The sequence below is a fragment of the Ixodes scapularis genome, unplaced genomic scaffold, assembly GCF_016920785.2.
Source record: "Ixodes scapularis isolate PalLabHiFi unplaced genomic scaffold, ASM1692078v2 PGA_scaffold0__279_contigs__length_252992795, whole genome shotgun sequence".
NCBI classification, from domain to species: Eukaryota; Metazoa; Arthropoda; class Arachnida; order Ixodida; family Ixodidae; genus Ixodes; species Ixodes scapularis.
Genome location: NW_024609835.1, coordinates 90,351,835 through 90,366,918, shown reverse-complemented (window position 1 = coordinate 90,366,918; position 15,084 = coordinate 90,351,835). Strand labels below are relative to the sequence as shown.

Genomic DNA, 15,084 nt, shown 5'->3' with positions numbered 1-15,084 from the left:
TTACGGATATTGTGGATCATATTCAATCTATTTTTTAACACGACGGGAATATTTCAAATTTCGTTGAAGTATCCCTTTAAGTCCAATTTTATGTTCTTAATGTACTAAACCAAAGCAGGGGGTTTGGCAGGCCCCAGCGGAGTACTGAGGATTTATGCGGACCGCATGGGGACATTTTGACGGGCAATCGAAATCTGGGTTAAACGGCGCTTTCTCTCGGAGCCACCGAGGCGGCTTTCAGCTTTAGATGAAACACCCTGTAGATCAAACCGTATGAGAAACTATGTCATGCATACTTCTGTAGCGTTTCCCTCTCAAGCTGGGCTAGCTAGGCGACAGAAAGCAGCGACAGGAGTCTGAAGAGCTGTTATCTCGAATAGTGTAGACAGCGCAGTGTCCACAGGGAAATCTCGACGTCGATAAAGGAGCCGAGGCTTGTGGCCGGGAAAACCAGCGAGCGCACGACATCGTTTCGAGAAGCAGCAAAAAGCGGCATAGTAAATAAAGGAAAGAGCTTTCGTGAGATGCAGCTCTCCCATAACTCCTTAAATTATACACTCTAAGAAACAATTCTCTATATACAATCAATCACCGATATTGTAACCTATCGGAAGTTCAGGTCGCGGTTGGTGGGAACGCCCCCAAGGGTGATCAAAACAGCTGTCGTGGCGCTAAATCAGCTTTCCTTTTTGACCAATAGCGTCTTTTGGTTTTGGTCATTCTTGGGGCCGTGTCCCTCCAAACCGGAAGTCTCCCCCGGTTCCACCTCTCCTGGCGTCATGTGATGCCGCCTCCAGAAGCTCTCTACCTCCATGGGGTCAACAGGATCATTGCAGAAGACGGTTACATTGGCCCGTACGATTGGAGCCACAGTGATTGGAGCTACGGCTGAGACCAGCGTTCCAACATGACTACCCTCCGGTCGATCATGATTGCACCATAATCACTTAAGCGGTATTTTTAAAGGGGCGGTGCAACGATATTGAAATGGAATGTTTTTCACTTTACACGAGCTTAATGGCACTAGAGGGATTCAAAGATACTCGCACGCAATGCCACTGGCCAAGAAACTCCTTCGTTGCGGTGTAATTTCAAGGACAAAAGCGAGCGTTTTCATTCAATCTGTCCATTGCAAAACTTGGTGGCGTAGCTGGGCGGTCGCAGTACCACCCATTGACGACATTTGAATGCGGCTCACAGATTGGACCCGAGCAGTTCGTGGGCACTCGATATGGGCTCCTGATAATCGATAGCTCGACAAGCATTCGGGTAGTGGTTGCAGCGTTCGCTGCAATGACGACAATAGCCGAACCATAACAATGTCTGGGATTCAGCGCGTGTCCTTTGCCTCGCCAACTCCAGCGCGTGGCTATGATCAACACTGGCGGCAGTGGCGTCACTAGGGTATGGGCACCCGGGGCGGTCCCCCCCCCCCCCCCCCCCCCCCCCGCATTCCCCCTGTGACGCCACTGACTAACGGCATATAATCGGTTCCAGATCACGCGGCCGCTTCTTCTGGCTGCAAGCTGCGAAATGAACGCTGCTCGTCTATCTTAATTTTTTTTTCTGCGATTTCGGCTGCGTCTGGTGAAATACAAACGGGTGTTTCACATCTCATTAGCGTCAGGGATCTGTTTTAAGCGGTATTTGAGCAAAGTACAAAAACCGTTGCATTGCCCCTTCTAACGCTTTAAAGGCCGATCTATTGAATCTTTTTCTGCCGGGCAGAAAACCGGTTTCTAGTTTCCATTCCTCCATTCCCAATCGCACTCTTCTCCCCTCCTCTTCCCACAGGAGCGGGTCTCTGAGCTACTCCCCGCAGAAAGGAGGGTATCGCTCTTTCCCGAATGGAAAGAAGATTGAGGCAGAGTTTTCTATTTTATTCTTGTTGATCGACCTTTAAAGAGGTGTTGACACGAAAATTAAACGGATAGATTATTCTTGAAATTGAATGCTCATAGGCTACTTAGTATATGCACCAAGTTACGCGGTTTTCAGAGCTCTGGTAGTTTCAATAATCAATTTACGAATTTTTATCATTTTCATCTGGCGACCAGGCAACACTGCCCGAGTTAGTCATACCATGGTGTCCATAAACCACGTGATCATGAACGCTCTCTCATTCTAGGCGCCCCCATGATCGCCCAAGCTCTCCTCGCCGCGGAACGATCGAAACCGCTCACGCAACTCGGCAACCCGAACGCTATTCTCGCTCTGGCCCCCGGCCCGTTGACCTTCCACCCTGCATGCGCCCGCGAGACATTCCCGGACGACGGTGACCACGGTGAGTTCGTCCGTAACTCGCCGTCGCTGGAGCTGGTCGCCAGCGGGTCACAGTCGAAATTTCATTTCATTTATTTCTACCTCACAAGCGCCCCAAGGGGGCGCTTGTGAGGTACAAATTTATACTATAAAAGCATTATAAAACCGAATAAACAGCTTCCAACATATCTTGATAGCAATCACTCTCATCGCTGCTGCGATCATTGTCGAACACTTTGACAAGGCGAGCGATGCCGTAGACATAATCGTCACGGACCGCATGCTCGAAACGCGGGAGGTAAACGAGGAAGCTGCCGCTCGATACGCCAAGAGAGCCATGTCTGCGAGTGCGTGCAAGGGGACGCCGCGCGGGAGGCTGGCTACGTCACCAGCCTCCCAGCCATGGCGGCCTTTTCGAATGGGGCGGATCCGAGGGACCCGCGTATAAATCGATTTATCGACGAAACTATAGCGCCAATTGCAAAACAAATTTAGCAGGAGTATAGGAACATACAATGCGTCCTAGCAGTATAGTTCTGTCATATTTCATTTTTGGCGTGTCGAAACTTTTTTTAATGGAAAGCAGAATGTCAACCTGCGACGGTATATGTCATCTCATCTTGCTGTTACATCAGTAATACGGGAAGCACATGGTGACATCGGAGTTAATTAATAACGCACAACACTGCTATGGTAATGTTAGTGGTGACACGCGGAAAAGCAAAACCACGGCGACCGTCGGTTGGCATTTGGTAACAGGAAATAGAACTGAACGTAGTATCATCAGACGCGGAGGCACACGGCAGAAAACCCTGCCTGTCTAGAACGCACTGCTGGCACTATTTCGGAACTTCGCTATTTCTAACGGCTTCGTTTGCTCGTTTCACAAAATTAGTGCTAAAAACGTCAATGCAACCAAAGTTCTATGCGCGTTTGGATTGTGAGACTGAATTACAGGCGGCCTTCACTGCAGCTGACGGTGAATCAGTCCATCGTTTACTAAACAACGCGTGCGACGTGTCTGAAAAACGAAACTGAAAGATGATGCGGGAGGGCGAGACTTTCCTTCCGTCTGTCTGGAGAAGGACAAAAACGTCTCGTTCCTCTTCTGTCCGCTTAAAGGGGGGGGGGGGGGGGGGGGGGGGGGGGTCAGTAGAAGAATGGAAAACGCGCCAATGCTACCTATTTCATTCTTTTTTTTTTCTCAGAGTGTATGAATTTTCTTTAAGAATGTATGTTTAGCGCAGGTAGCACTAACGCCATAGTCGCAGCAAGCGCGCAGTTTCTGAATATCGATACACGTAAGAAACGAAAACACACACACACACACACATATATATATATATATATATATATATATATATATATACTTTTTTTAAGGTTTGGGGCAAAGTATTTTTTCCTCTTTTCTATTCCCAAACAATCCACCATTAGTTCCAGCTGCAGCATCTACGTAGGATTTTACAAAGCCTTATAAAACCGATATTTCTAGTCAAATTATTACGATGTATTTGACCGGCATGAAATATCTATGCAGTCATAAAGTATGGTACAGTAACGTGTGCCTAACTAAATGGGTAATCGAATGTATGTCTCCAAATGCATCACGACCTGAGTCTCTAGAGATTACACGTAAGACGAGGAACTCCTCGAGACTGAAACCTAAATATATGTAGCAAGTTGATGAGTGGTAACAAAATAAGTATAAACAGGGAGGAACCAACGTTCACACAACAAAGCCTCGAACCCTGTTCTGTACGTGATGTCCATTAATGAACCCCTGCGTATCTATTGCCTCGTGCTTAAAGCGATATATAAAACAAACAAGAAAAGTAAAGCTATATCTCCAAGACGACGACTATTCTACTTGGAGATACACAGTTTCGATCGCATCAAACTTTCGCCGTACCCAAAAGCAAGAAGACGGTTGTTGGGGCCCCTTAGCAACGAAGGTGTACGTGCACGTGTCTGATGTTAGAAGGTCCTTTCGCAATATTTACTCTGCAATCGGAGAGGAAACCGCAGTTGGGCACAGCCAAGCGTATACGATTGACCGCAGCGGATGCTCTGACCAATCCCAGCCAATCCGGCACTGTGCAGACATTACGTGACAACGCGTCTTCCGGGTCGCTGCGCATTCCCCTCCCGAAGGTTACGTGAACCTCACATGGGCCTTGTATTGGCTTCGCTGACTCCGTAGCCTTCTCTGCGGTCCATCGTAAAGTGAAACGGAGTGTAGTCGTTCTTATATTGACTCAGACAAGACATGCCGGGCAGTCGGCAAACAGATGTCAGGCTCTTAGCTTGTTTACGTTGTCCGCAGCGTTCAATTTGGTACTCTTGCGAAAGAGGGGAACGCCTTGAGAACATCGAACAAGGCACACACTAAAAGGGACATTATTTCGCAAGTCAAGAAGAGAACTTAAAAAGCAGATCCCGTATTTAACTCGGTTACACTCAATCGCTTTATTCGGAATCGATAAAAAAGCGACGTTTTTGACCCAGCTTGTGATGGAAATACACATCGTTCGGTAAAGGCTTAAATCAATTAAATTTTGGCCGTGTACGATATAAAATCACGCAAGTACGTCCAACCAACTTGTTTAGAGGGGCGGTGCAACAATATTCGATTAAAATAATATTGAACAGTCACTACTCTAGCGGTACCCTTCAGCTGTGCGGATAACCATAAAATTATTATAATGTACGCTAGAGGTTCAACTGGTGCTAGTGTATATGCGACTTCTATGACGCAAATTGACGCGTACAGCAACAAGTCAACTTTTGCGGTGCACCTGTGCATTCCTTTGGCAAAACGCGCGTGCATATTGTCTCTTCGCCGAAAAATAACATGGAACACTTTGGTGTTTTGGATCGTACTAACTAGTATGTACCTTAGTTAATATTGTAAAACTGCAATTGCTCTAGTTAGCACATTTTTCTTCATCAGTGAACGATTCTTAACTTCGCTACATTTCAGTCCCAAACATGTGTTCCGCAGAAGTTGTGTAAAAACAATCGACGATTCAAAACAAAATAGCAATAGAAAAGAACGTAGAGACAAATTTTGAAACATAAAACAACGAGGACGAGGACGGGAACAGGACATCTTTCAAAGATGTCCTGTTCCCGTCCTCATCATCGCTGTTTTATACTTTCAAGTTTTGTATATATTAACCAACACGCTCGTTATTAATTGTAAGAACGTAGAGTGTGTCCAAGGTTCGCAAGCATTCCGGTGATGCTTATATATTGCTAATATGCCAGTCCTGTCACTATATGAAAATGACCCCTTTGTGCATCTTTATGAGCAGATAAAAACATTCAAAACGTAAGGGATAAAGTACGTGGGCTGTGAAAGCTGTCTCTTCGTATTGTTTTCTCCGCCGGGTAGCTGTTATTCGAGCCTGCGGGTGATGTTTTGAACGTAGAACAAGCATCTTCACACGAAGCAGAAATAATAAACAGTACCTACCTATTTGAAATCGGAATATATTACGTGGCCTTCAATTTATTTTGATCCCGGCCCCCGGCACTTGGGAAGGGGGTCTGGTTTGCCCCCTCACTCAAAGACAAGTTGGTACGCCACTGCCGACAATTCACAAAAATGCATGTACGAAGCCGTTTTAGCACCGTTTTTGATGCAATGAATTGGAAAGAAAAACGCCGTAATTGGCCTATTTTTTCGTCTGCCTGACTGAAGAATGTTCCAAGCTACCTAGTATGTACGAATTATTCGGGATATTTGCTCTTATGATCGAGCGCAAGGAGAAAATGCACTCACTTTTTCACATAGGAATGAATTTGCGTCAACACACTAGCGCCAGATGTACCTCTAGCGTATAATATAATAACTCTATAGCGACAACAAACCGAATTTCCTTGTTTGTTTTTGATGTGAGAAACCGAAGATGACGATTCGAAGGCCGCTCCTCGTGCAACCAAAGCACTGGTCAGAGCGAAGCGCACGTGCCCAGAACGTGCTAGGCGAGGTTCAATTTCTTTGTTATGCTGTGTTAGTAAACACCGGGCCGTGGGGACAACAAGCTCGATAAAGAGCCGCTCGAACTCCTGCCCAATCGGCGATTTTCACCACGTGTTTTTGAACCCACTTTCATGACTTCGTCTTTAGACCGCCAGGCGCTGTGAATATTTGATTCGCTCGAAAAGGCGAACCTGCCACCAGCACAGCTTTGTGTTATACCCGCCAAGTGCCGTCGATTTCGCTGGAGTGCCAATAGCTCGAAAAGCATTCGGGTAAATGGCTCGCGTCCAATCGCGGCAATGACGACAATAGAGACTTTCAGCACACCGTTGCCCGGTTCCGCTTACTGCACTACCGGAGTCTTTGAGACATGCTTTTAAGCGCGCGCCCGAGTGGCACCGCGACTGCGGGGCGCGCGCTTAAAAGCATGCTTCAAAGGCTCCGGTAGTGCGGTACACGGAACACGGTAACGACTTACTAAAAGTGCCTAACAGCCGAACCATAACAATGCCTGGAACTCATCGCGTGTGCTTTGCCAAACTCAACGCGTATAGATATGATCAACATAGGCGGCATATAATCGGCTCCAAATCACGTGCCCGCTTGTGCTGGCTGCAAGTTAAAAAAATTAATGCTGCTGTTTTTTTTTTTTTTTTTTTTTTACTTTGTTTCAGCTTCGGTCCGAGCGCGGCCGATTTTATGAGCCGAAGGGCCAATCAAACAGCGCAAAAAAGCGCAGCGTCATGGCGTGCTCTCTGTGCCTGATAGGACTAGCCGGCGGAGGAGCACGCACAGAGACACGGCGAATATCTGCTTGTCCTGTCAACTGCAGAGAGCACGCCATGACGTTGTGGCTGTTTCGCTGTCTGATTGGCCCTTCGGCTCATAACATTGGCCGCGCTCGGACCGAAGCTGAAACGAAGTATAGACATTTATAGCCTGGAGATAAAACAAACGCGTGTTTTATTGGTCATGAAAGTCAGGAATTCGTTCTAAACGGCATTCGCGCAAAGTACGAATTTTGTTGCACTGCCCTTTTAATAATATGATTCACTTCGTTTTCTGTATTTCACGCTGGCACCTGCACCGAGTGAATATGCATTTGATCTCCCCAGACAAGCGAAGTTAAAAAGTACACAATTAATTCGCATGACGCGTACGTGCTTCTTAGTTTATATCTAGATCAAATTTAAATCCATCCGTTCCCCCTCATTTTAATAGTATTACCGTATAGTTAGAGTATGTACGCATAAACTAATTGCGGCGAAAACTTGTAGCTAAAACACTGAGCGGTGAAAATATTCGGTAATCTCTCGTGTTCACAGGCTGCAGAAGTAAAACTCGGAGAGCTCATTCATGCTGGCGTATACACTACAAACCCGACGGAGTCTTTTTATTTTACACCCTTTGATGGACGGCGTACATTTACGGCGGCGATTACATATTTCAAAGGTACTGCCTAAACGTGAAATCGCGCGCTCCCTAGGTTCTGCTATTTGTTATGTCTTTGCAAGGATCGTTAGTGGCAAATTCGCACCGTATTTCACCTTGCCGGGGCTACTTATATTGTTTGAAATTCGACACTCCGTACACGTGGTACGCAGGAGATGGTCGCTTTGCGCGTCGGCTGATCATGGCGACATACTGGCCAATCGCAGCCCGGCTCTTCCAGCTCAGTCTTTCAACGCATAAAACTGAATTCAGAGGATGAGAGCTCATCAATCAATGGAAAGGATCTATAAAGCACTTTCTGTATGCAGTCGGACCGCCGAAATGTTGTGGAAGCGATGGTGGCAAAATGAAACCAAATGGAAGAAAGAAGACACCTTTTCGCTTTCACGTCCGATGCTTCTCAATATTTACAGCGTGCAAGCACTGTACGTATTCCCGTTAAATAATTAAATGCGCTGAGCATTGAACTATTCGTTGTACTACGCCTCTGAAAGAAACCCGACCACTTTGGACACGTCTTTGGGAGAACTTAAACACAACCGACCGCGAAAGGGTTAATGTCGACAGTCGCCAATTTACTCATCTGTGCTGTATTTTATTTATACAAGACGCAACGACTCTCATCTACAACGCAAACAAAAGCAACTGTCCCCCCCCCCCCCCCCCTTTTTCGCGTTCCGACGTCAGTGGTTTTATACTATCTTATATGCTCTTTAATGCGTAACAGACAAACTCTTTTCGTTTTGTTTGGTTTTCACTGGGGCATGCGCTTAGTTTTCCACAGAATACGATCATAGCTATCAAACCGAGAGAAAATCCTTTCGACACAGCAGTCCAATATCTCGCAGCTCCGTGAGTTCGATCAAAAACATGCCTATGCGCACGGGATTTTTTTTTTTTTTTCTTCTTTTAGGAGGAGGGGGACGAATTTTTACATAGAGCGACGGGCCGATGGACTCACTGCAGAGGCCTGTGAAGGCTGCCGGCGAGGCGTTGGTCGCACTGGTCCGCGCGGGAGGGCAGGAGGAGGAGGAGCAGCAGGTTCCCTTGGGGCACTGGCTGCACGATTCGCCGGCCAGGTACACGTGCTGACTCAACTCGTTGCCCCTGCGACAAGAAGCCCGCGCCTCTGCGTATCACTCTGCTAGCGGACCACTCTGTATCACCCTGCTGCAGGTTAACCAAAGCCTTGCACTCGCATTCTGACGTCACCACGGTGAGATCGAGAGGAGACGCAGCTTGGCTTTCGTTTTCCTCCCCCGCGACAGTCTGCGGCAGCTCATTACAAAAATATTAACCCACCTAGCCCACCCCTCAACTGCGCTTCGCGGCGGCCGACTAATCGCTGAAGTGTCTTTCGACGAAAAGGCGGCGTTCACCAAAACGTCGTTTGAGCTAAGCTCGACTAAGTGAGTGCCAGCCCTATACAAAAGTGCTAACTAAACAAAAGAGTTACCGTATAGAACAAAGCAACAGAACAATTCATATAAATCTCCATGCAAAGTATCCTCGCTACATCTCGAATTGGAAAAAGATATCGCCAGGATATCGCAATCTATACTAACAGCAGTGTTATTTAGAAATTGTGCGTAGCGGCCCACTTTGAATTAATGCTTTCCCCTCAGCACGTGGCTACGCTGCGGCGAATCAAGACACGCAAAATCACGATGCGTACTCCACGGTTGTCGCTTCACTGCACTGCACTAGTGTGCGGTGAGAAGCGCACTCAACGAAGTTAATCGCCCCGTCAGAAGACCACGGACACGAGAAATATTGCGAAACTTCCAAATACTGTCAGCGTTTGACACGAAATAAAATCAGATTATTTGAGGTGATAATCGAAAATTCCGGAAATTAATTGCCTATCGTAATGATCCGGCGTGGTAGCGACGCTAGAGCAGACTTGTACGTAATCCGTTACAAGTAACGAAATTACTTGTAATCCGTTACATTTATCGGTAATTTAGTAACGGAATAATTACATATCTGCTAGAGTAATTTTAAAGTAATTCCCTTACATATTTTACGTAACGGATTCCTTGTAATCCGTTACATTTTTTTAGGACTAGCCCCCCCCCCCCCCCCCCCTTTCCTAAAGAAAAAGTCGTTTTCATTTTGGTAAAGTTGAGCGCAGTGACACTGTCACGCGAATTGACCAGCGCAAAGGGAGGCTTGGCACTCTTCAGTTCCGCAAAGCCTTTTTTTTTTCTGCAACACCAAGCCCCTGAACCTAACAACAATGTCAAAAGATCCAAATAAACATTTCTACAAAAAAAAGGGGGGAGAGGGAGGGAAGTTATATCCGTTTTTTCTTCGGGATCGAAGGCGGGGAGAGGAAGACACCAAGGAATTGTATGCCTCCTCGAGAAGTTCAAGGCGTTAAGTGCACAGACAAGAATTAACAATGTCGCTCTCAGTTATAGTGACTACGATTATTTTCATAATGTCACAACACGAGGCAACGCGCCGTCTACCCTAAAATCCACTAAAAGAGATGTGATAATATGTGACGGTGTTATTGCCACAAGCATCCTGGTTCGTCGATGCTCACTTATCATCTTCTTTTAGAAAACAGGATGTATTTTTTTCCTGCTTCTTTCACCTTATTTGACCATGTTTTCAAAGCTATTTACTTTTTTTGTAGTCCAACTTTTAGGCTTGGCCCACTTTATTTGTGAATTCCAGCCAGGTTATCTGCATCTCAGTTACCCTTTTTGTGAGTCAGCTTTTTGCGAGCACTTCGAAAATGGTAATAGTCTTCCTTTTTTCTTCTTCCTGTTTTTTACCCCAGCAGGACGGATCTTTTCTCAAGCAGATAGTTTTATAAATAAAACATAATGGTGGCTAACGTAGACTTGATATTCTTGGCTTGAGGAGAGAGTGAAACTCGTGAGTGGGGCCATTGCGCGGCTTACTTAGTTCTCTGCCCTTCGCTGCCCGTGGCATCAGCGGACGTCTATCTGGAGAACACCGGAGTAAACTGCAGACGGTCCGTGCTCCGTGCGTTTTTGAGCGGCACCAAGAAAGGTACACATGGCAAACGTGTGTTCACATTTCCCTGTTTTAACCAACGTTCTAATTAATTGTTGTTATGAGTGTCCTGTTGTTTTCTTCTCGATTACTTATATTTAAATATTGGAAACTTTTTTTTGTAATTCACCAACGTCTCAACCGAGGCTCGACCTGTTCAGAACCAAAGGAAGAAAGATATCGAGCCAAACCTTATTTATTATTAAATTATCACCTTACTGTTACCAACTCTTCTAAAACTCTCAAATATCCGGCAACGGCTGCAACGGCGAAGCTTAGCTCTATCTTCGAGGTAAATAGTACTTCCATTGATTCGATGAAAAACCTCATTGAAGAACATAAAACATTCGTGAGGCACAATATGGCACTCCCATCCAGTGCCTCAGTTCAAATGGTGTTCAGCGTAGCAGTCGACACATTGACTAAGAAATAACACAAAATGTCTGACGAGTCTTTCGAGAGTCAGCTATTGCTCAAAATACGCAAGGTCAATAAATGGAACAGGTGGCAACAATAAGAAATTGAATAACCTTCTTCCCTTTGTTCCTTAATTGAGGAAAATATTGTTGAAAGTAACGCCACGAAAGTAACGGATTACTTTTGGGAGTAACGGTCACTTACATTTATGGAAGGGTAATTGTAATTGTAATAAATTACAATTTAGCCTTGAGTAATTGTAAATGTAATTCCTTACAATTTTTCAGTAACGTGTACAAGTCTGCGCTAGAGCAATTATATATCTTCAGAATTATGAAAGTGAAATCAAGGTTTGGCGCAATGTTCGCGCAGATCCCTCACATTCCGGTATAATGTAGCAGGGAAAGCACTATGGCGCAGTTTAGCGCAAACGGCCCAGCAATCGTATTACTTTGGACACAAAAACTCTTTGCAAGAGAGTTTTCAATTTTCCGGGGGAGGGATTTGTTGCCACCTTCAGTCTCCACACTGCCCTCCTCCCCCATTGCCCTCTCTCACCTCTCTCTCTCTCTGATTTTACCTCCTCCTCCCCCTCTCCCACCCCGTAAGGAGACGCTGCTTTCTAGTAGTTTCACAAGCATGCAGGCACTCAGGCATCGTCAGTTACTTTTTTTTTTCTTCACATGAAGAGGCAAATACGTCATCAGTGCTGTCCATTCACATCTGACATTTTTGTCCAGAAACTATTTATTTTCTAATATATATAGCAAAGTAGTTTGAAGTTCCATATTCAGAAAATGCGAGAGCAAACAAAACAAAACGAGCGTGACTCACTTCATTAAACGCAATTTGATCTAATCGTCAGAATCGAGGGAAAATGTGCAAGTACGCCCAATTTCAACTAAAAAAATTATTTTCAACAGTTATACAATAACAAAAAACAATCACAGCCGGAGACAGACAACTGCGGACAAACTCTTATATGAAAAGCAATATTAAGAGGTTAACGAGCGACTTATGGTGTAACGGAACGGAACTAAAATACGAGTGTAAGCGCCCATGTTATACAAACAAAATAAAGAAAAAACGGACACTGCAATTTTGCACAAACCTATGCCCTCAGTGGAAAAAAAAAAGTCCTTCGTCGTACAGTTGACCGCTTATTAAAGTCATCGGCAATGCCCTTGAGGTTTATTCTGCGGGTGAGATTTTTGTGGCCACGCAGACGTGCAACATGATTTAAGTGGGCATGCCCTATGGTGGACCTCACATACATTTTTATGCGACGGAGACAGGAAAACGACCTTTCTGACGTGCATGATATGACAGGAATGGTAAATGCAATTTTAACCCGCCTAGCCATTTCTGGCAAGAGCTAGGGCCCGCCCGAGAATACCTCTACAACACCCTGAAATCTGCTGGTTGGCATATACCGTTGCTTATAAATATCAATGAGCATATCACGGTACAGCTTAAGGTGTCCAGACTGTTCCGTAAAACTCAAAGAGGTATCTGCTGTCTTCACGTGTTACAAAGCGCTCAATGTGAGTCATGTGCTGTCACGTCGAAGGCGGATACCTGTCGTTTAGAGAGGAGTGTACCGCGTCAACTGCCTCGTAGAACCGCTGTCAATACACGTCAAAGGACGGGTGTACATAACCTGCGGATCCATCATCATAGTGGCACGGAGTCTTTCTTTCTCCTTGCGTTGGAGCAGATGGTTCGTCAACGTCAAGCTCAGCTGCCCCTGCACATGTCTCGTTTCAAAACGGAGAAAATCCTTTCCTTAGTTCGTTTAAAGGGGCACTGACACATCAAAATCATATTTTTTTTTATTATCCGAAACGATTGAAAACGATGCCGGGACATTACCCTCAAAATTTGGGAATTCAGTATTTGTGAAGTAAAAAAACAATTTCCAAATGCCGAATTCGAAGTTCCCGCGCGATCGGCGCCGGTGCCTTGACGTCAAAAATCGCGGAGACCTGAGAGTCGACTTTCTTTCACCACTCCCTGCTGTTGCCATGGCGACCCAAAGCGAGGAGGAAAGGAGTGAGCGGTGGCGTTACGGCGGACCGGTTTTGAGCGGTGTCGCCTGTTTTCCGTTGGAGGATACAAATCCAGGAGACGGCACCACAACGAACTCCCGATTTTTGGTATTTCAAAAAGAAGGGCCGTAGTGCGTTCGCAATTGCGTTAAAAAACATGTTTTACGATTGCCGTTATTAAATGTTATAAAGATGTCGCCTACAAAGCTTCTAAATTTCCTGATTTTTGACGTCACCGATCAAAAGAAGCGAGGAGGCGAGAGGCGGGAAAATCAAACGCCAAAAATAAAAAGGCGCGCGCGCGCGTGGGAAAATTTTTTTTCGCGATGCGGTTTTTTTTGCGTTTCTATGACTGCAACTTGCATCGTTTTAGACAATAAAAATAAATACGACCTTTGGGGTGTCAGTGCCCCTTTAAACTCTCCCTAACTGTTATCATTTTCTCTGTTCGGTCTCAGCGTCAGCTTCTGCAATGTGGTATTTACAGTTTCTGTAGAGGACGCTAGTGTAGCGACAGAACAACTATGAATCGTGGCGCCACCTTCGGGTTTTGGAATGGTGTATTTAAACAATGTGCGGAATAAACCAGGGGCTTTTTTCTCAACCGAACCACGTGGCTGGCGGGTCGACTCACTCTCGGCCGCCTCGGCCGCTCGCGCCTGATCCTTGCGCGCTCGAGCCTTCTTCATGGTGTCAGAAGTGCCAAGATGCCCGACACCCAGGAAACTTCCGCTGTCTCGCCGCTCCTGCCGTCAGCTGCTGCCTTCTCGCTACGGGCCCCGCCGCCGTTCACGTTCGACGAAGCCAGCCTGTGGCCCGCCTGGCTCCAGCAATTTGAAGATTACTCCTTCGCATCGGGCCTGTCCGTCGCTTCGGAGGAAACCAAAGTGCGCACCCTCCTATACTGCATGGGTCCCCAAGCTCGCGTGGTCCTTTCGTCCATCATGCCGGACGACGAGGCCTACCGCTCCTACGCCGACGTCGCAGCCAAGCTCACGGGCTACTTCGTGCACCCCGTCAACGAGGTGTATGAGTCAAGTCGCTTCCACAAGCGCACGCAGTTGGCGGGCGAGACCGTCGACGCGTTCTTCACGGCGTTGCGTAGCCTCGTCAAAAAGTGCAACTACCCGGCACCGGAGGTGGAAGACCGCATCGTACGAGACCGGTTCGTCGTCGGGCTGCACGACTCGCGTCTGTCCGACCAACTTTGCCGGAACCCGAAATTGACACTCCAAGAAGCGCTCCTGCTGGCTCGACAACATGAGGACGCTGAAAACGAGAAGAAACGTCAAGCAACGACTTCGCAGCCGAGTCCCCTCAACATTGACGCTGCGTCGCGAAAGTCAACCAAGATGGCGCCTGCCTCCAAAGTTCGAGAACCTTCTCGAAGCCGGGACCAGGGCCGGGACAAGGGCCGGGACAGCTACCCTCGTGGGTCGAAAGCGTCGTGTGACTACTGCGGCAACGCACCGCACTCACGTTCTGAGTGTCCAGCCAGGAGGGCTACATGCAACCACTGCCGAAAAAAGGGACATTTCGCAGCAGTTTGCCGCTCCAGAACGAAGCGCCTCGGCCTTATCCAGCTGCACTCCGTTGAATCGTCGCAAGCGTCCGGCCGGTACGTCGTCGTACGCGTCAACGGCCTCCCCCTACAGTTCAAGGTGGATTCCGGCGCGGACGTTTCTGTTGTCCCCGGCTCTTTTCCGGGATGTCCTGCCTCGTTGGACCAACCCACGGGCGAGCAACTCGTCGGTCCGGGACGCTGCCGTCTCAATCTTCTCGGTACGTTCCCGGCTACCCTGGCATGGCGAGGTCGGACAGTGCACCAGAAGCTGTACGTTGTCGGCGGCGTAGACACTCCTCTGCTAGGCTACGCTGCAATCGTCGTTC

The 15,084-nt window shown here is 46.9% G+C and overlaps 1 protein-coding gene across 1 annotated transcript in view; it reads right to left on the bottom strand.

Moving 5' to 3' along the window:
• Window positions 1–7,481: 7,481 nt before the first annotated feature.
• LOC121047451 (peptidase inhibitor 16) overlaps window positions 7,482–15,084 on the bottom strand; it is a 43,142-nt gene continuing 35,539 nt past the window's right edge. The window contains exons 5-6 of the mRNA XM_040502676.1: window positions 8,661–8,806; window positions 7,482–7,573 (exon numbers count right to left, since the gene is read on the bottom strand). Of these exons, the coding sequence (XP_040358610.1) occupies window positions 7,482–7,573; window positions 8,661–8,806 (238 nt within the window). The remainder of the gene's footprint in view (window positions 7,574–8,660; window positions 8,807–15,084) is intronic.